Source organism: Stegodyphus dumicola, chromosome 4 (genome assembly GCF_044657685.1).
Source record: "Stegodyphus dumicola isolate Sdum_Otavi_A_Nest chromosome 4, ASM4465768v1".
In the NCBI taxonomy this organism is placed as follows: Eukaryota; Metazoa; Arthropoda; class Arachnida; order Araneae; family Eresidae; genus Stegodyphus; species Stegodyphus dumicola.
In genome coordinates, this window is record NC_140771.1 from 160431418 (window position 1) to 160453615 (window position 22198).

The window sequence follows — 22198 nt, forward strand, 5'->3', positions numbered from 1 at the left end:
TTGTGTGGCGCTAGCGTCCCGTCATCGAGCAGTGTTAGCTTTGCTATATGGAAAACGATTTCATCTTTAATATGAGCTCTGTTTGTAATGTGTTTTTTTGCTCATGTATATATCTTATTTTTTAAAATTTTGTATGATTATTAGTCTTACCTTTAATCTTACGCAACAGAAGGAATGAAATATCAAAACAGGCTCTGGAGTTTATGCACTTTCATTTTCATATGGGAAGGTAAGATAATTTTTTTTAATTGTTTGTAAGTACTGCAGAAAGCTAATGTACTTTTTTGAACTTATATTTACTTTTACATTATAAAATAACAGAAAAACTGAAAATGCCGTTTTTAATTCCTATCGTCTCTGAGAAATATTTTTTTATAAGCAATTTGAACAAATTCTTCAGAAAATATTCTAATAAAGCGAAATAATCCAAGTGACTTTCCAATCATAATTTTGAATTTCTCATTTGTAACAACAGTACATATTGGAGTTATTGCTAATAATATTTTATAACTTTCTTTAGGAATTCTATCGTCTGAAGAACAACCTGTTCTCTATCCACTGATGGTCCCACCCAATCCTTCGGTTGGTGACAGCATTGAAATTGTATGTACAATTAAAAGAGGAAGTTTGCCTATTAAATTTTCTTGGTTTTATGATGGAGTTGAAGTTTCGAATGAAAAAAAAAAGAAAATAACTATCGGTGACAGGAGCTCGCACTTTTCTGTTGGAAATATACGAGCATCAGATATTGGAAATTACACTTGTGTAGCTAGCAATAAGTTTGGAACAGACAGCAAAACTCAAAGTGTGATTGTTGAAGGTGAGGTTTTGTGACAAAAATCTTATTTTCACAAAATATGTTTGTCATTATTTTAGATTCAATTTCTTTATAATTCATTTATCTCACATTATATGAATGTTCCGTTATTAATATTGTTTAAATTTCACATGCATTATTGCTTTCTTATAATATGGAACATAGGTATTCCATAACGACGATTTTTCTACTTTAACAGCTTTAAATACGCTGTGCAATTCATGTATGATAAATTCTAGAAATATTAAATGTGTTCCGAAATATATATGTCACAATGTATACAAATTTATTTAAATGAAGTGTAAGAAGATAATTTTAGCACTGGAATTATAATTATAAATGCTATTTTCACTAATATTTTGTTTGAACAACACTATGTGGCGCTACAATCTCATTTTGGATTAATACAGTTTGACAATTCTCTGCTGAAAGTAGCGTTGTGTTAGTATGAGCTGCATTCTCAGGTTAGTAAGATTTAACTGTTATGATGGGAAATATTTTTAGTTAATGTATTGTTACTTTAATATTCTAAATGATACTAAATATATAAATATGTTTTCAGAAGTACTGATGTGATGCTAGAACTGTGTTTCTTCATTTTAATTATGGCTATGTGCTTAACTGAAAGAGGTGAGTTGGGAAATATTTTAAATTTAGAATAGCTACCATAGTTTTCTACTTGAGTTCTTGGTGATACTTTATAAACAGAGAGATACTTTATAAACAGAGAGATCTTTTGAGAGCATAAAACTAATAATGAGCTTAAAACTAATTAAAAAAGAAAATACTAATAAAATTAATTAATATTTTATTTGCTTATTATGAATCCTTTAAAATGCAAACAAATATTTAAAACTCACTCTTTTTATGAAAGTTGATAACAGGCTTAATACGCTTAATCTATGTTACTTAATGTAAAAGCATTTTAAAAGCTCATAATTAGATGTAATAAATGAATTTATTGATTCTTAATAGTAAACTTGTGTATTACCCTTGTTCTTGTCTGTCTTACAGCGGTTTTCATTAGATAAATTATCGAAGGTACAGGCAGTAGGAAGCATATTAGACTATTAGTAACTTTTTAGCGCAAATGTAATATATATTTTTTGTTGAGGTTAAAAAAATATCTAATTTTTTTGTTTATCTGTGCATTATTTTTTACGTAATACAGGGTCAAATACATACACTTCCATTACTAATACGCTCTCTTTGTGTAATTTTCTTTTACATGATATTTATTTCTTTTTTTTTCAATAACGTTTAATATAATTTCTTTTTTTAATAATAATAATGACAATTTCTTTTTTTTTTCAATAACGTTTAATATAAGATTCATTTTTTTTGCAGTTAATGGTCAGAGTGATAAGCCAGTTCTGAATCCAATCCTTGTCCCCCCTAATTTATCTTTAGGAGATATGACAGAAATAGTTTGTGCAGTAAGAAGAGGGAAACTGCCAGTTTCATTCCACTGGCTTCACAATGGGAAAGAAATTTCCAGCCATGGAAAGTATAAAATAAGCTCAACAGAAAGCAGTTCCAATTTTAACATTGGACAGATACAGGCCACTGACATTGGCAACTATACCTGTGTTGCCAATAATAGATACGGAGAAGATAAAGTAACCATAAGCTTAGTGATCGAAGGTAATGCAAATATCTTTGAATAAACTTTACTGTTATGTTTTAATCAATTCTGCTCCTGCTTCATTTTTATTCATAGTATATGTATATGTTTGAAACAGCTTAGCTTTTGTTTTACGAAAGTACTTCATAAAAGAAATATTCGCATTTCACTTGTTGCATCTAACGTGTTATATATGAATTTAACATTCACATAATTTTTTTGTATCTTTGAAATTGTGCTTATAATTTTTCGAAATTTCTTACTGATATGAATTAATAAAACATATACAACTGTTTTATTTTAAGCGTTTCCGTGGCGCTACGAGCGAACTCTTAGGTAATCGCTTCAGATTAGATCCTGAAAAGATAGCTTCACGCATGGAGGTGAACCATTATTATTCGAAAGGCAAGTTTTATATACACACACACATATATATGTTAACTGCATTTACATTTTGCACTAAATTTTTCAAATATTGTTTTAAGTTGCAATGATATCATTTCAGCTACCGGCTGAAAACAGGATTAAAAGTTTCAAGTATGGGTTTGAATTTCATTTTGGTCTCTGTAATCTTGGCATCAAAATTTTATTTTTCCACAGGTAAAAATTTGAATACTTTAATAAATGTTTATTCTTCAGATTTATAATTATTTTAGTACAAAGCTTTTAATTTTTTTGAAACGATAATTTGATGTTTATTATTGATTCTATTAAATAAATGTTTAGAAAATTTGAAAAAAATTAAAGTGTAAAGAAATTCAGTATGATATTTTTACAATAACCATTTTTAAAATGTAATTATTGTTAAATTTTAACTGATTTTGCGTTAATAAAGAAAAATGCTTTGAATTTGTATGCTTGAAATCCGGAAAAATTATTCCATGATATTTTAAAATAGCTACAATATGTCACATGTTTTTTATTCAAGCTCAAAGAACATTATTTAAAATAATTTTTTAAACTAATAGAACTAAATATTAAATTGGGAAATACTGAGAATTTTCATAAAGTTAATTTCAAAGTTAATCCATTAAATAATGTTTCAAAACCTATCAATAATTACCAGTTTAGAATATATGCAAATGAAATATAATAAAAACTACCTTTCATTCTAAAAAGCAATTCATTTAAATATTTTAATTTGAATTTTAGTGGATGTAGTGAAAACCATGTAGAGCATAATAACTGCATCTCATGAAAACAGAAATCATAATAATGTGATTATTATTGCTTTTATTAGGATTTAAACAATAATATTATTGTTATTGTACTAATACTTAAGGCCGTTAAACTGCAAGGAAAAAAAATTAAATGTAAGACTGGTTAAATGCTAAAATATCAAAGTATTATATGTGTTGTTCCATTTTTTGCTCTACATCCAATTGACTGTTAAGGTAATTTAGCATTTTGCTTGAAGTCTTTGAATGTAAACTAAACCGTGAAATAGTATTAATAAGGTAATTTAGCTGGATTACTCTTTTGTTCTTAATAAATAATTACAAAATATCGTATTAGTTTAAAATTTATAACATGAAGTCTTATGTTTAGTATATGCACCTATAAATAATTTTTCTCTTATAGGGGTTCCAGAAGAACCACCAGTATTGAATCCCATGTTTGTTCCTCCAAATCTAGCTATTGGAGATAATGTTGAGCTTTTGTGCATTATTAAAAGAGGAAGTTATCCTGTGCAAATAAAGTGGTTGCATAATGGAAATGAAATTAAGTCTTTACAAAAGTTTAAAATCATGAACAGCGATAGCAGTTCTCACTTATCCATTGGAAAAATACAGGCTTCTGATATTGGTAATTACACATGTTTTGCAAAAAACAGTTACGGGCAAGACAGCTTTACTGTGCAATTAGTTATTGAAGGTAAATTACAAGCAATTTTTGTACTTTTTGTAAGTGAAAAGCATTTTAGGGTACTCTTAGTGAAAAGCATTCTTAAAGCATTTTAGAGTACTCTCTGCATTATAAGCTAAAATACATTAAAGTTATTCGTTCTGATATCTACACATATTTATAAATTTACCCTTCCTATCAAAATTATTTTTAAAATCTCGAAGAGATTACTTTGTAATTAATATATGTGATTTATTTCTAATTTATCATTTATAAATTCAATTTAAAATTTTTGTATTTTGCCTTCGAATTTGATCGTTATGTGGCGCTAGAGTCATAAGCTGAATGAAGCTTGTTGTTGTTGGATTGGGGATTTAAGCAGTATAAACGCTACTTTCCGAAACATCAAGCAAGGAGGTATGTAAAATAGAGTTATCATTTGTATTAATATCTTAAATAATGCAAATAACATAAAGAGCTATTTTACATATTTAAACATATTTTGTAAGTAAAAATTATATATTTTGCATTGCAGAAACACTGTGACAATGACAACAATGTTAGCCTTTGCTGTTTTCTTTCTCAGTTATTTGCAAACTAATATCTTCATACATTGTAGTAAGTAAGCTTTATCCTTCATCACTGTTTACATTCTTAAATGTAATATAATTTTTATGTAATATTTCTGCTTCTTCTGTTGAAAATTCGTCGTTAAGAATTTAATTCTCTTATGTTGTGATAAGCATGTATAAGTTAATGCATAATTCAGTTTTATATCTATGATTTATATTATTTTAAGTTTTCATCTAGAAGTATGAGCATTTACGTAGTACTATGATCTAATGGAAAACTGATTATGAAGATGGAAGTGGGTAGCAATAATAATGTTCCTCGTGGTAGTTTAAAATAAAAAATAATAACAATTTTTTATAGTCGCGTAACAGAATAAAGACGTTTGTAAAAATGCAGTTAATACAAGAATCTAGCCTACGTTTTCATCTATTACTTATTTTCTTGAAATATATATTTCATGATTTCTTTATTAGAATAATTACTAAACAGTTTTTACAGTTCAATGAGTAATTTCTTTTTATTTATTTTTGCAGTATGCTTTTCCTTATGCATGGTTGTGGAAATTCAATTTTAATTTCGTATGTAAGATTCTTTTGAATAGGTAATTGTTTAAGTTGCGACGATTGTTATTTGTTTAAAAAAAACTTTTATTAAATTGAATACAGAAGTACAAATTAATTAAACATTTGTAAGTAAATAGCAATCCATAATTTACGTAATATTGTAAACTTTTCATATTTTAATACAATTATGGAAAAGAATTTGTGTTTATATTAAGGTATAAGAAAAAATCTAAAAATAAGTATGTGCTGTAAAATATAAGGGGGAAAGAGAAATTAAATTCTTTTTACTTGTTTTCAGGCGATACTACAAACATTCCTCCAGTCTTGAATCCAATGTTTGTGCCTCCTAACCTTGCTCTTGGTGACATTACAGAAATGTTCTGCATAATTAAACGTGGAAGCTTTCCGGTAACTTTTAAGTGGTATCATAATGGCGTAAATTTAAATGGAAAGCAGAAATATAAAATAATTAACAGCGAAAGCAGCTCTCATCTGTCTATTGGTAAAATACAAGCATCAGATATTGGTAATTACACATGTGTCGTTACCAACAGATTTGGAAAAGACAGTGGTACAGTTAATGTTATTATTGAAGGTAAGAAATAAAGTAGAATGAAAAAGAACTGAAACTTTTAGTTTATTTTCCATTTATGATTTTTAACTACAAAAGTTAACGTTGTGTGGCGCTACAGTCTTGTTAAATGGCAATACTGTATCTTGTTTAGTTTTACCATGAAGCGTTTGCCAGATGTTGTCAAAACTTTCTTTGTGAATTAAAAGGTATGGACATTAATTCAATAAATTAAAATTTCATATACATTCTTTCTGATTTTATGCTTCAAATATAAACTTACTTGTGTTGAAATCATGCTTAATCATTAACACTTTTAGGGAAACACATTCACCATTCACCAAGCAATGAAGCACATCAAGATATCATTCCTTTTACTAGTAACTGGTTTTTCAGTTGGAGAAGGTATAGTACATGTTTTAGCTATATATTTTTAAGTGTTAATATTTCTATTTTTGAATTTAAAGAAATTATTCGATTGTGAACATTAATTACTTTTCAATTGCAACAAATGATTTTCAGTAGCTTGTTAAAAAGTTTTATTGCACCATATTCTAGAATCAGAGCATTTAATCGCACTTTATTGTGTCATGCCGTTTTTTACCTGAGAGAATTTGCTGCACGTAATTTAACGCCTGTAAATGTTAAGTTTTGGCTATAACATAGTTAAAGCAGTGAAGTGATACTTGAAGAAATATGCTAATTCTTTTGTCAGCTTGGAATACGCACTGGATTTATTTGCAAAGCCTTATGTTAAATTAACACGTAAATTATTTTTCCGTGTTACTTAAAGTAAAAACATAGAAATCATATTTTTTTCATAATATAAATTTAATCATCATTTTGAAAATTCTATTTTATTCGTTTCTAAGCAATTATGATCCTTATTTCTTTCAAAAATTTATTAATTTTGTGATACTAAAATTTGTGCCTAAAATAATTCTGATTAAAAACACAAAAATAAAGTGAATATTAAATCAGAAGTTACTTATGCAATAGGTGTGAAAACTTGTGCGTAATTTCTAAAAAATGACGTATAATATTTTAATTCTCTTTATAGGCATTAGTGCTATCGAAATTTTAAGTAATTTAAAATATATTTTACTGAAAAATCCGTTAAAGTAATTCTTTTGATTTCTGAAGCTGCCATCTTATTATGTAATGCTATAAATTCAAAAAAATAATTTTTAGGGGTTTTCGATATATCTTATTTAATAAATGTATGTAAATGACCAAATTACGTAAACAATGAAATAATATTTCTTTCGTAAATTTTTGAGAACATAACGATACAATTATAAAATTATTAAAAAATTTTTGAATCCTCTATCTGCTACCTATGAAACCTAAAATATATTAAAAAATAATATACCTTTTTATAATTTGTTTATTCTTTCATGATATTTATTTCATTTCAGACAAACTGGAACAGATGTATTCGTGAGGTAGAATAATTACTTAAAGTAAAATGCATATTAGCTTTGATAGAGTAAAACGTTTCACTTTATATAAATATTAGACGTTTCTAAAGTAAATAAATATTATAGTATACAAGTTTATATGCAGTTAAAAATCAAACTGATAAAATGTTAATTTATATATAAACAATCAGTTTAATGTTTATGACATAATATGAATTTATTTTTTCTTTATAACATAGCTCAAGAAGCTCCGGTTTTAAATCCACTACAGATCCCACCAAATTTGTCAATTGGTGACAACACAGAATTATTATGTACGCTAAAGAGAGGTAGTTCTCCTCTTATTTTCAGCTGGTTGTACAATGGGATAAACATTACGTCCAGGAAGAAATATAAAGTTACCACTACAGAAACAAGCTCCCTTCTTTCTATAGGAAAAATACAAGCTTCTGATATCGGCAATTATACTTGTGTTGCAAGCAATAGATTAGGTGAAGACAGTGGAACAGTCCGCGTAGTAATAGAAGGTGAGCTGAAATAAAAAAAAAAAAAAAAAAAAAAAAAAAAAAAAAAAAAATTCAAATATCAAATATTTAATCATTCTGTATATCAGTTTTTGACTGTTATTAAATAGAAATGAAAGGGTATAAACCTTGCAATTGTTTCATTTTGTACATAAGGTGTATATTAAAAATTTATATTCAAATTAACGGATTTTTGCATCAGTTTTAATAACTTGCTACTTCTATCGAATTGAGAAAGTAAGCTATTGATATATCAGTCGCTTGCATCAAATATCGAAAACTTCATCTTTGACTGTTGCTGTAATATTATGTCACTAAAACTATTTGCAATTTTGTAGTTTCCATAAACACTTTTTAATGTCATCTCAAAACTATGCAATGTATAAAAAAATTAGCTTTTATTTTTAATGCGTTAAAGGTTAAAGAAATGATATGCATTCATGTATATCAATACTTTCGTAGTAGATTTTAGTTATATACCTTATTTTATTTACATTCATTAAATCTGCTGTAGATACATGTGGAAAGTTCTTAACTTTTTTGCATTTAAATACACGAAACATAGTTAGGAAATTTTGCATTTTCTTCATTATATTTCAACTCAACGAGATGTGGCGCTGCAATCTTGCTTTTCACCACGTACAGTTAGCTGGATGTTGTGGTCATGTAACAGATAAAGCTTAGGTGCTATTGATAGATACATAAATACTTTCAGCAGTTTTATTATACCTGGTATCAATAATCCTTTTATAGAAGCATTTTGTGAATGTGCAAACTCAGTTTCTCAACGTAGCAGCACTAATGTTTCAAGCATTTACAGCCATATTCTTTGGAGTGATATGGATAGTGACTGCTCATTTCAAAGGTAAGTTTATTTGAAACATTTTAGTGATGCATAAAAATGTGCCTTTCAAACAGTTCTCGCAGAGTATTTAATATGTATCAATGACATTTCAAATGATTTTAATTTATCACATAATTTATAGAGATAATAATATTTTACAGTATTATTACCTTTTATTTAATCAAATTTAGAAATCCGTTCTGATTACCAATAATAGTTATATCACTTTCTATTACATTCGGTACCATTTATTAAATTGCTACACTCACTATAATTTATAAAAATAAATTTATTTGGTATGTCACTGTTTTAGTAGCCCTTATGTTCAAAACTCAATAAATGTCTTATTAAATTACATTATTTAAATTAAATGCTTATTTTTATTATGTTTTAAAAAAGTACTAGCTCTAATTTCTGCTGTACTGGTTCCTGATAATTTAAAAATATAATTTTATCATTTTACACAATTTGATAAAATATGTTTATTTATAAAATATTTAAATTCCAAAAAATTCTTTCTTTTAAAATTAAATTTACAGAGTGCATACATGATACGTTTTTCAATTCAGTTTCAGCTACTGATGAGGCTCCAGTTTTAAATCCTATGGTTATTCCTCCCAATTTGACTGTTGGCGATATGACTCAACTTTCGTGTACAGTAAGGAGAGGAACGCTACCTATAACTTTCAAGTGGTATCACAATGGAAACGAAGTGTCTCAGCATCAAAAATATAAAATATCTAACACTCAAATAAGCTCACAGTTTGTAATTGGGCAGATATCAGCTGCCGATATTGGCAACTATACATGTAAAGCAATTAATGTATTCGGGCAAGATAGTAAAACCGATCAAGTCATCATTGAAGGTAATAAAACTATTTAACTTTGCTTCATTTAATTAATAGCTTTGGATGTTCGTATGCCACAAGTATTTAAATTGACAAGTATTATTTATGGAAAACATGATATTTTTTATTTCAAATATTTTCAGTGTTTTAAGAATGCGTTAATATTTTCACTTTAAAACTTAGTTTCTTTTTTATGCTTAAATTTGGATCCATAATCTGAGCAAAACCATGAGATAAAATTTATTTATAAACAATCTATTTGAGAATGAATAATAATGAATGTGTAAAACTTAATTGCAAGTTCGTGCTTTCAATTCGTTTAAAATGTTTAAAAACTTTTAAAGGAGCATTTTAAGCACACGTATTTTTCGTAAATATTTCGTATTTATTAAAAAAAAGTAGAAAATTTCAGTTTTAAAATTAAATAAATATCAGCCTCAGACAGGTGTTATTATCAGAGGGATATTCTATGAATTTTGAAAACAAAATTATTTTTCCGAAGTCTACAGAATGCTTCTCTAAAATTAAATATCAGACTAAGGCAGAATTTTGCCTAAATTTAAAGTGCTTTATATTTATTAAAATTCTATCTTGTGCATGAATTACGCATCTTAAACACTTTCCCCTGCTGTGTAAATTTTATCTGTTTATATGCCTATAATTACACATTAATATGTTTCAAAGTATTTGTAAATAAATTTATCAAAGTTTAATTTCGTTCCAATAAATTGTTTTCTGACTTTTATTGTGAACTGTTTTTATTTTTTAATAAACTTACAGTTTTACTTGCTTTCCTTTCTTTATCGTTGCGTGACGCCACTGTCATATGTAGAGAGCGTTCCTTCTACATAATCACTACTCTTCATAAAATCTTCTTTAGTTGATTCACATTTAATCTTTTCCGCACTACATATCTGTGAAAAGCGCATAATTAATTTCATAACCATTTATTTTGTCGTAGTTACTTGTATTGCAACCACATTATGATGAAGGCGTCAAGAATGTTTTATTTGACACTACTACTAACTTCGATGGAAATTGAAATAGGTAAGCAATTTCTTACATAATTTTAATGTAGAAAAGAGTGTGATGATAATATGATTTCATATACTATTTGTGTTATTTTAGCTTTATAACTGAGGTGCGTGTTTTAGTTGTTACTTCAGTAACGAAATTTCAAACTCTATAATAGTTTCAAAGTATATTTTAGAAAATAGTTTCTAATGAAAATACCTAAATTTATCATGTCCATCGCTAAGCGTATTTGTCTTCACAAACATAAGTACTTTTACGTTAATTCTTTCGAAGAAATTAATTATTACCATATATTTTTCTTATAGGTGTATCTGCGGAGGATGTTCCCGTGCTAAATCCACTTATTATTCCTCCTAACCTTGCTATGGTGATATAATAGAAATCTTTTGCACCGTCAAACGGGGAGCATTTCCAGTAACGTTCAAGTGGATGCATAACGGTGTAGAAATGCAATCACATCATAAATATAAAATATCTAACAGTAAAAGTAGTTCACATTTCTTAATTGGAGAAATACAAGGTTCCGATATCGGTAATTACACTTGTGTTGCAACTAATGCCTTTGAGTAAAACGGAAAGCGTTATTATAGAGAGTAAGTACTTATTCCGAAATGCAGGTGATTGTACTGGAAAAACGATGCTTATGGATGGTTTGCCAGATGAACTACATTAAAATTCAAGACTTTTATTATTATTCAAATTAATAACATATTTATTTACTATAGATATGCAAATAGCAATAAATATATTTTAATAAATAATTGTATAAGTAAGCTTAGATTATGGTATAATATGCAAATTAGAAAATATGTCTCAAAAGGGAGGTGAATATTTTAAAGCTTATTTCTTCAGCTGAGGATTATTTTCAAGGAATTATTTCATTTGGTATTCTCTGTTTTATAATTTTCAAGCAGATATATGGATGAACTATTATCTAAGCTACCAATAAATAAGTAAAGAAATATTGCACTTTTTCTGTTTTTAATATATTTTATTAGTTTTTGAATTATTAGTTTCTATTAGTTTTTGAATTATTAGTTTCTATTAGTTTTTGAATCAGCAAATGTTCGTAAGAGTTATTGTCTCCTCTAGAACCAATAAATGATGCAGCAGATTTCAATTGTATTTACAAAATTCTCATTTAATTACCTTTTGTTTTATTTAATTCATGAAACCTGTTCAGCAAATGTATTGAATGTAATACATATTTGATTTCGGATAATTTTAAATGTTTTATTAAATCACTTTATGTGATGCGTATTAATCTAATTATATAACTAATATCCCAGATACAATGCATATTTCTCTAACTATATGTACAATATTCCCATTTTTATCGAAATCATTTTACATTGCATGATACCTTTTTTTTCAACTGTGTATACAATATCACTATTTTATTGTGCTACTTAACTCAAGAAAACTCTTTAGGAAATATATTGAAAATAACAAGTCTTTTATATAGATTACTTTAAATTTTATCTGATCACTTTACATTATATAATACTTTACATTACTTTACACTTTACATTATCAAACTCACTTTAAATTATGTGATTTATATTTTTCTAACTGCATATACAATGTCACTATTTAGTTATATTTTGTAATATTTAATGCAAGAAAAATTCTTGAGGAAACGTGTTCAACATGGGTTTCGTTCAGATTGCTTTAAGTTTTTATTGAATCGCTTACATTATATGACGCATGTTTCTGAAAACATGTATTTCCTTATTTAATTATAGTTTGTATTATTTAATTCAAGAGAACTACGTAGTATGTATGTTGAATCTAAAACAGTTTTTATTTCAAATCACTTTAAATATTTTACTTCGATTATGTATGATGTTTCACTTCAAAAACTATTTTTTACTTTCTTGGATGTAGTAAAAAGGAAGTATTGTAATCGCGAAAAGTTTCAGGCAGCATATTTCAACGAAAATATCCATTTTGACCGCTATCGAATGCAATTTAACGATGTTTTTGCGTGATATCTCTACGTAAGGACAGAATAAAATACTTTTTTTCCTTCAAAAAAATTATAAAACTGCTTTAAAATGAATTCTGAAGAGAATTTTTCGTCTGTACGAACGTATGTACGTACGTGCGTATCTCGCATAACTCAAAAACGAGTAGCCTCAGAACGTTGAAATTTTGTATATAGGACTGCTATAACATGTAGATGTGCACCTCGTATTTTGGTTGCAATCGGCCGCACCAAACGTATATAAATATATTTATATATATATCCACACTGTTACCCGGCTCAATGATCTCAGTTTCTTTACTCTTATATGTTTGTAAATTGTACATTTTTTGCTTTAAAAATGATTTTATTATGTTGTTTTTATCTTCCGGTTAAGGTTTTTATGCCTTTAGTAAATCTTTATGCAATATTTTTAGAATTATCAACAATTTTAAAGTTGTCTAAGTGCCGCTAAGCCTTTTTTTTTATGGCGGCCATTGATGTCTACATTTGAAACAGAGACTAATGGATTTGTTGCCAATCTAGAGAAACTTAGCTTCGCAACAACAAAAATAACGCATTCATTTATTATTGCCAATTAAATCATGCTTAATTCTTTCCGGAATTTTTTCGAGGAAATAAGTGTTTAAGATTTACTTCGTAATTTTTAATATAGGTACTTTGAGTTTTTATGTATTTTTGCCTTCTCGCGAAGTGAGAACTGAATTAATTAAATGAGAAATACTCAATCGTCTGTGAAAAACTGTTTCTTTTTTGTTTTGTTTGCTTAATTTCTTTTATACATCATTCTAGCTTTATTATATTATTTGAATAGAACATGTGGCAACGATTAGATAATTCTATTCTTTAAATGATATAAATTTTGTGAATTATGAGTTATATTATTAACGAAATATATAAGTTAACTGTTATATAATAATTGGATTATATAACAGTTAACTTAGTCCTCGTTATATAATTATTATATAAGTTAACTGTTATATAATTATTAATACTGTTAAGTGAATCTAGCGCCAGAGTGTTGCTATGGTAAACAAATACTAGAGTGAATTTTAAAGAATGCATTTATTTTATTGTGGTTTATGCGCTGTCGGCGAAGTAGATTTAATTCAATCCAATAAGTTTAAATGAAATGCAAGAAAAAATGCGTATAATTTAATATTCCGTACAAGGAAGTCATGTGGTGTACACCTCAGATTTTTTTATTTAGTATACATCTGTAACTTCAAGACTTTGTTCTTGTGTTTCACAAAAAATTATCGTGAATTTGAATCTGTGTTCCCGCAAACTTTTGTACATATTGAAAGCAAAAACAGTTGAAAAACTACCAAAACTGTGAACTTTTTGTGCAATAATTGTAATTTATTAAATAGAAATATTTCAAAGGATAACTTTATTTTCTGAGCAACAGAATTATGTTTATTAGGAATCATGCAATCGTAATAATACGTTTTTGAAGAAATTCCAGATTTTCAAATTTTAATTCAACTGCGTCGTCAAAACTCACAACTGAGTTTTACAACCCATATTACTGTATTTACGTTTTGCTTGAAAATTACCCGAATAAATGAAATTTTATGATGGAAATATATTTACATCACATGATGTATATTTCACTAACCATTTCTCTATTTAATTATGGTGTATGTTACTAATAATAAATAATCAATGTTATAATTATGATTGCGGTACTTACTTCTTAACTTGCAGCTACATATTTTCATATATTAATTAGGAAACTTCGCTACAGGTAGGCAGAAAAAATAATGTAAATTTTGAATCACTTTTAGAGTTATGGATTTTGAAATATTAAAACAGGTACTGGAAAACCATCTGAAATGATATGAGCTAAATGGCTATATATCAAGAGTTATATTTTTCTTGATATTTTTCATTATTGCTGTTAAAAATACATAATTTGAAACTAGTACTGCACTTATTTATGTGTAATGGAATGCAGATGAGGGTTGAAATTTTAATGAAACTGAAATATTTTCAGGAATAAAAATTATTTAATAAACCTTTATTGGAAAAAAAAATTATGTGAAAACATTCTTGCTAAAAGTCTGAAAAGAAGTGCGATTTATGCGTAATTTAATATTTAATCTTTTTCTATGATCATCTGCAAGTCACAAAAGGTAAGCTGTTTTGTTGTATCTCTAAGAAGCTCTCTGATTTTTCGTTTGAATGATTGTATTATGCAGCTCCTTTTTTGCTTATTGGAAATAACCGGCATACGACGAAAATTAGATTTTACAGCAAGATATATAGACAGAGGAAATATTAATTTAATTTAATTGCTAAAAATTTAGTTTTCTCACAACTGACAATTTTTATATTGTAATGGGGCGTATATGGTTAGGGAATATGAACGATCATTCGTTTCTCTGCGATATACTTTTGAAATTTCAATGTCGATTTTATCAGAAGGAATTTCCAGATAACTAGCTTGTGGTGCTACTGCAGCATCGTCATAGATACTAACTAATAAAGCAAGAAATTGTAGTTTGTATTCTATAATCAAAATCACAAGAAGACAGTTGTTTCATCCAGGTAATATTTTTTATCATAAACCTTCGCATTTTTGTGCGAATTAAGTTTTGTAATGATGTAATTTGAATTCATTTTTGTTATGTAGTACACAGAGATTTTAATTGATTTTGTGCCCATTGCAATGCAGTTCTTTTAGAATGGTTTTTTTCTCCAGCCCATAGTCATTGAACTTTGAGTTGAAGGTTCCTTCTTGTATCTATTTTCTCATAAACTAAACTCTAATCCAGAAAAATGTCTGAATAAACCTAAGTAACTACCATATTAATTTACATAATTGATATTAATAATGTCATAAAATGCAATATTCTTAAGAAATCTATGCAGCCCAGTAGTGACCGCGCTGGTTGCAGATTATCGCGACATAATTTCGATATAAAGGCCTGCTTACTTAGGAAGCTGTAAAGCAATCAGGCTATATGTTGCAGAAACGGGAAAAGTGTGCAGTGCCCTCGCCGGGATTTGAAGCCTGGATCTCCCAAATGCGCGTCGAGAGTGCTTCCAGTTACACCACGAAGGCGTATGTGAAAAAAGGGAGAAAATACCTTATATACTGTTCCTTTTTAAAGGGCGACCGGGAATGAGGGGGCACAATCGTCAGATCCTAGTGATGACGAATTATTGCCCACTATCTTCCAGTGTTCATTATACAAACTTTTAGAATTTTTCGAAGGAAGGAAATCGAAGAATTTCACAATGAGATCGCCGGGATTCGAACTCTGAACCTAACGAATACTAGTCCAGCGGGCTTACAGTTACATAACAAAGGAATACGGAAAGGACTGAAAAAATACCTTATAAAATCCTTCACGAAAGCATCGCATATCTTATGCATGTAGCCTTCTTATACTTATCAGTAATTAAAAAATTCCATCTTCAGAACGATATTTATGCTGACACTAAAAATTACGAATTTTAAGTTTTCAAAGTGTTGTATTTCTAAGAATTATAATATTTTATCCTTTCCTTTTTGCCATCAACAGAACGGCTGATCTTCTGGGTAAAGTTCTTATCACCTTGTTGATTCCTGCAAATGAAATGAATAAACTTACCGATATGCTTTCCGGGACTTGACAAAATAAGGCTAGGACTAACAACAGAAGGACCAGAACAAGAAGAGAAAGTACAGGGTTGAAACACTGCTATAGGATATAAATGAGAAATGCTGATGATGGTTTACCTTGAGTGCAGATGAATTTCTGTTATCTACAAGGCACGCGTTGACTAAATGACACACTGTTCGCAGCGATTATATCTACCTCAATACGCACATAGTTAGGATGCGTATCCATAGCTGCATAACTATATTAAAATAAATTTTGCAATGCATTGCACAGCTTTGTTCGCGTGTCTAGTTTCTTATTTATAGTGAGAGCCTTATATTAATAAGTACATGCCTATTTTTGCAATAGGTGCTGATGCATGATACCTCTCAGTTAAGAGCTTCTTCTGATGATTGTGGTACGCGTAAACTGGACTATCAAATACATAATGACTGGGCTTACCACTTCAGCCATGCAGGCAAAGCTCACTTTATGTAAAACTAATCTGATTAAGATACCTCATGAATGGCAATGTCTAGTGAAGAACTGAATGGGGTCTTAAATACAGTTGGAAACTGTACTAACGTTTAGTATAGAAGGAATATTTTTCTGACTGTAGCTTCATTGTTCCAGTCTAGTTGCCATTTATTTAAAAAAGTTCACTTTAAATAGTAGATGAGTACCCGATTTTTTTCTTCTGCTTAATATAAGCGGTTGCTTATATTAATAACTGTTCCCTTTCGTTTGTCTACTTGGTCTACTATTGACGCGTATGTTAAAACTTTTATTTTTATTATAATATATATATATATATATAAAACTTTATAACATATTTATATATATATAACTCTATCAAATAAAAAAAGGTGAGGAATTTGCTTAATTTGAACGTAATTTTTAATTTAAAAATTATAGGGAAATTAAAATTTAAGTAAAATTGCATAAAATTTAAACTGTAACTATTGGTTATTTCCACTGCAATACTCTTATATCTGAACAAGACCTAGACTTTGAAAAATAAAATAAAGCTATTCTGACAATTTAGTAAACTAGCTGGAATTCGCTTATGAAAACAAAACTTACAGGCTAGAAGAAACAACTAGGAATTAAAAGATAATAATAATAAAGTTTTCTCAGCAAGAATAAAAGCGAAGCTTCTGAGAGGAATATCTACATTTATAAAAAAATTGTTTTTAAGGAAGTCTTTTTATTTACATTTAGTCTTGTTGAAAAATTGACGAAATAAATTTTGTAATTTCAAATTCTGAAATAAATTGGAACTAGATGTAAAGTTAATTTCCTATTTCTTTACACAGTATAACATTTTGAATATAACACAGTAGCAGTGTAACAAGGTCGGACGTTTTAATTACTAATTAAATGTTACGAAATGAAATTAAAATGCGAAATGTTTTATTAGCAGTTTAATTTAATATAACAAGAAACTTATTTTCAGTCGTCTTCCCATGTTATAGTTTATCGTTTATTTTTATCAATACATCTCATTCTTTTATGTTTAAGAACCTGATTTTGTTATTCCGCAAACAGACGACATGTGGCGCTACAGTCCCATCTACTAAATAATTTTGGTGTATACTTAATTTCGTAAACTTTACCGTACGACTTAAATGTTTATTGTCTATGATTTAAAGGTTTATATGGGTGACGTCTGTTCTGTAACCTGAAGTTTTCATGTAAAGTAATCTTCACTGTCGAAAGTAAGATCAAAATTTCTCATCTACAGATTTTGGGAGGGATTTTGAAACTACTGAAAATGGCGTGCTTCATCGTTTTAAATTTTCTCTTTGGTGCTGTTTTGCTTGATAAAGGTAAGCTTATTTTTAAAGCTGTAAAAGTACTTGTTTTAATATATCCAGGTTATGCGCACCACTAATACCGAAAAGTGTGGTTAGTTTAAAATATGCTTATTGATAACCTTCCTTATAAAACATATATTCCCTTATCTCCATAATCTCAGTAATTTTGTATTTAAAGAATAAATTTTTAAAATTTAATCTTCATATGGGAAGTAAAAAAAATGAAGACTCAAATTATTTAACTTTAAACCTGAATTCGGTAGTTGTACCTATATATATAAAGCTTATCTTATTTATCTTTGTTCTACGATTATATATTTCTATAGAATTTTAATAGAAATGATACTTATTTAAATCATTCTCACTAGCCAATAAATTTTGAAAACTGTTATTCCCTCAAAAATATCAGTATTTATGCCAGAAAAACTGTTATAAAATTATTGTTATACTTCATGTAATATATTAAAGTTTGCAGCTTTGCAAGCTAGACGCGACGGCAACGGCAAACGGAACGGAATGTAATATATCACTCTGAAAATAATTGTTTATGTAATTCTTATTGCCAGAAAGATGCCTAGTCGCAAACAATATAGAGGTTTTAGTTTTCGCTTCTTGATTTATGCAAATAAGATATTCTAAAATTTTATGGAAAATGTAATAAGCATATGTAATTAGTACATTTTTGTTACATATTGATTTCTGATTGTTATTAACTTTAGAAAGATTTGTTTACATTTCTCTTTTCAAGGTTTTTCTGTTAATTTGTTAGACGATTTAACATAATAATGATAAATTCTTTTAATTTTTATTACTTTTAGTCTCTCGCTATTTAATAATTTTACTCTTAAATTTTACTCTTAATTATTTCTTATTATAAAATTTCGTACTAAGATAGGATATAAATTTAATCAGTTTTAATCAGGTTTTGAAGTAGAAGTTTTAAAGTGCATAAAGTTAATAATTTTTATATAGGTTTTGAAGTAGATGTAAAGTGCATGTAAAGTATGTAAATTTCAATTAATTTTGCAGTCAAAGCAGCTGAAGACCCTCCAGTTTTGAATCCTATGTTTGTACCTCCAAATTTAGCACTAGGAGATATCACAGAGCTATCATGTACTGTCAAGAGAGGAAGTTTACCTGTGAAATTTAAATGGCTTCATAACAGCATTGACGTAAATTCGCATCACAAATACAAGATATCATCAAGCAAAATTAGCTCTCGTTTTTACATCGGCGAAATTCAAGCTTCTGACATTGGAAATTTTACATGTCTGGTAACAAACTCTTATGGTCAAGACAGAAAGTCAGAAAGCGTTCTTATAGAAGGTAATGAACTTCGTTATATCCTATTGTGAAAACTGGACCAAGCACCATCTTTTATAATTTGATTTAAATGTTTATGATAGCTTAAAATATCCGTTTTTAATGACACGCATCTAGACGCATCAATTATTTCCACTGACATTATTTGTGGTTGGTTACCTATAAAAAATTAGCAAATGTGTTTAAAGTGGTATTAGTGAGGGTTTGGTAAAATAAAAAAAAATATGTATTATAAAAATAACCTGTATGAAGTATCAGGATTGGTAAAATTTTCAATACTTATTTATAAATCTCGGATATAATGTGTTATTTTATAAAATATTTGAATGTAATTCTTTTCCAGTCATTACCTGCAGGTTTCTAGTCTAATTATTGTTGGCTATTTTTTAATATGTATTTGTACATGAAGATTTCTGTAAAATTAAACCTCAGTGTTTACTTAAAAAAGAATTTCATTAAGATAAGAGTGACAATTTGATTCATATAAACTTCAATTATGTTTTTAATTTAATGTTTTTTAGATGCACCAAATAGTTTAGAAATGCAACGATGTGTGGCGCTAGTGATTCACGTACGTTATATTTCACCTCAGCTCGAACATTTCTGATGATTTTGCGAAAGAAATATCAGTACGAAATCGTATAGAGATATAATTTATTTTGTTTACAAAACAGAAAAATTTCAAACTGTATCTTTATTAACTAATTATTATTTAGTATTATTATTTAGTATGTGCTCACCATAACATTTCCTATGTAATGTTATCGATGTGTTAGGCAGAGTTGATTTTCCGGTCCTTGACAATTTCTGATTGAAGTATATCAAGATATGCAAATTAGAATGCAAACTTTTATTACCATTCTCGTATTGGTCAAGTTAGTGGCCTTACTGTCTAATGGTAAGTGGCATCTTTAACATGTTCATTGTTTTACCGTAATAATTGCATTAAATTCCTATATTTCTTAATGTAATTATCTGTAACTATTAAAATTCGTATAATCTCTATTTTTTATAAAGTCTATAAATGAATGTGTTTTAAATATCATGCCTGCAGAATTAATTCTAATTACTAAAATTCGTACAATCTGTATTTTTATAAAGTCTGTAAATGTACGTGCTTTTAAATATCGTGTCTACAGAATTTAATTTTTGAATTTTTATTTACGAAAACGTAACAATTACATTTTTAGCAAAACGAGCTTTATAATATAAGAACAGGACATTACATTGAGTTTTGAATTTAAACATTATTCTTTATTATGTAAAAGTATTTACTTCATTGAAATCCCACTTAGTTATCACTGGATTGTTCAAGTCGGAACTAATTTACGTTATTGTTTATGAGTTGGTTTCAAGTGCTCATTCTGAGCATAATGCTTCTTTTTGAAAATGGCTGCAGCCTGAGGTGGAAAAAAGATTTGAAATGAAAGCATTGTTATATATTTAAATTATAAATTTTAAATTAATTCTTTAATTATCATGGATAACTATTTTTAAGGAAATTACAGATATATAATTTGCACAAATTTTATATCTGAAAACGAAATAAAAATTATCGCATGTGTTAAAGGTACAAGTGTTAAGAACTTATTCCTTATAACAAGCAAAATGCAGTTTTCTTTAACACTGAACGCTGTCTTCTACCAATGTTATTTTATTATTGTATTTAAAGAGGGCTTGATCAAACCAATATATTTCAACCCCCATACATGATAATTTAATTCCTAAAGAACCTTCTAGTATTTCTTTGTTGGAGCTGCTATTGTTGCAATTTTATATTCTGACAAAGAAATTAAAAAAATTTAAAATATAAAGCAATATTTTATTTTAAACTTGTAAATGAATTTAATTTGTTTACATTGAATTCATTGATACATAATCACTAAAAATTATTTAAACCAAATTTGTCTTGTAATATGCAGTAATAGTTTTTCATTAGTGATCTGTAATTATGTTTTCCCCCTTTTTTTACAGGTGAGAAACCCGGAGAGGCACCTGTGTTAAATCCTTTAGTGATCCCTCCTAATTTAGCCATTGGTGACATCACAGAAATATTTTGCAGCATAAAAAGAGGGACTTTACCTGTAACATTTAAATGGTATCATAACGGGGATGAAATTATTTCTCACATTCACAAATATAAAATAACAAACAGCAAAAGTGGGTCACAGTTTTCCATCGGTCAGATTAGCTCTACAGATATTGGTAATTATACATGCGTAGCTGCCAATAAATTTGGTCAAGACAGAAAATCTGGAAGTGTTATTATCGAAGGTGAGACAAAATAATATCACACGACCTTTATAATTACTATTTAAAAACCCAAAAGTAATGTTTTTTAAATTAAAGGACACATTCTCTCTCTATATATAATTATATAAAGTAAATTTGACTTTTTTTAACTAAAAGACAATATCTATCTATTTGTATTTATCTCTATATCTATCTATCTACCTCTCTCTCTCTATGTATATATACATATATGTGTGTGTGTGTGTGTGTGTGTGTGTGCATGCCCAGACGGGAAATTGGTTGGTAATGCTGACTGCTGTACTCAAGTACCCGGGTTCGAATCTCGGAGTATATATGGATGTTTGTAAATGTATCTATGAGGCACGCGGGATTTCAAAATACACGTCCAGCCGAACGTCCTCTCGAGAGGTTTGTGGCAGGGAAAGAGGAGTGGGAGACCCTCGGAACAGTCCCCCGGGTCTCCCCTCCTTCAAAATTGGAAGGGAACTGAGCAAAGTCGTACTGTCACTTGTATGGTGCTCAAGGCTCTTATGAACGACAGACGCATTCTTGTACACTTT

General features: G+C 28.2%; 3 protein-coding genes across 6 annotated transcripts in view; all 3 read left to right on the forward strand.

The window, feature by feature from the left end:
• The first annotated feature begins 2950 nt into the window (after window positions 1–2950).
• LOC118187907 (cell adhesion molecule Dscam1-like) overlaps window positions 2951–22198 on the forward strand; it is a 151101-nt gene continuing 131853 nt past the window's right edge. The window contains exons 1-2 of one of the 4 annotated variants that reach the window (XM_085815693.1): window positions 2951–3041; window positions 4023–4316. In XM_085815693.1, coding sequence (XP_085671819.1) covers window positions 2981–3041; window positions 4023–4316 — 355 coding nt within the window. In that variant the 5' untranslated portion in view covers window positions 2951–2980. Of the gene's footprint in view, window positions 3042–4022; window positions 4317–8610; window positions 8804–9351; window positions 9649–17863; window positions 18075–19091; window positions 19389–20055; window positions 20284–21359; window positions 21660–22198 lie in introns of those variants that run through there. The other 3 variants (XM_085815690.1, XM_085815694.1, XM_085815688.1) reach the window with 3 other exon arrangements.
• LOC146997736 (cell adhesion molecule DSCAM-like) lies at window positions 4826–6306 on the forward strand. The gene is made up of 2 exons (XM_085814279.1): window positions 4826–4904; window positions 5721–6306. The coding sequence occupies exons 1-2, from the start codon at window positions 4835–4837 to the stop codon at window positions 6026–6028; spliced, it is 378 nt and encodes a 125-aa protein (XP_085670405.1). The 5' UTR covers window positions 4826–4834; the 3' UTR covers window positions 6029–6306.
• Window positions 6318–8269, forward strand: LOC118187910 (myosin-binding protein H-like). The gene is made up of 2 exons (XM_035358200.2): window positions 6318–6398; window positions 7654–8269. The coding sequence occupies exons 1-2, from the start codon at window positions 6341–6343 to the stop codon at window positions 7953–7955; spliced, it is 360 nt and encodes a 119-aa protein (XP_035214091.1). The 5' UTR covers window positions 6318–6340; the 3' UTR covers window positions 7956–8269.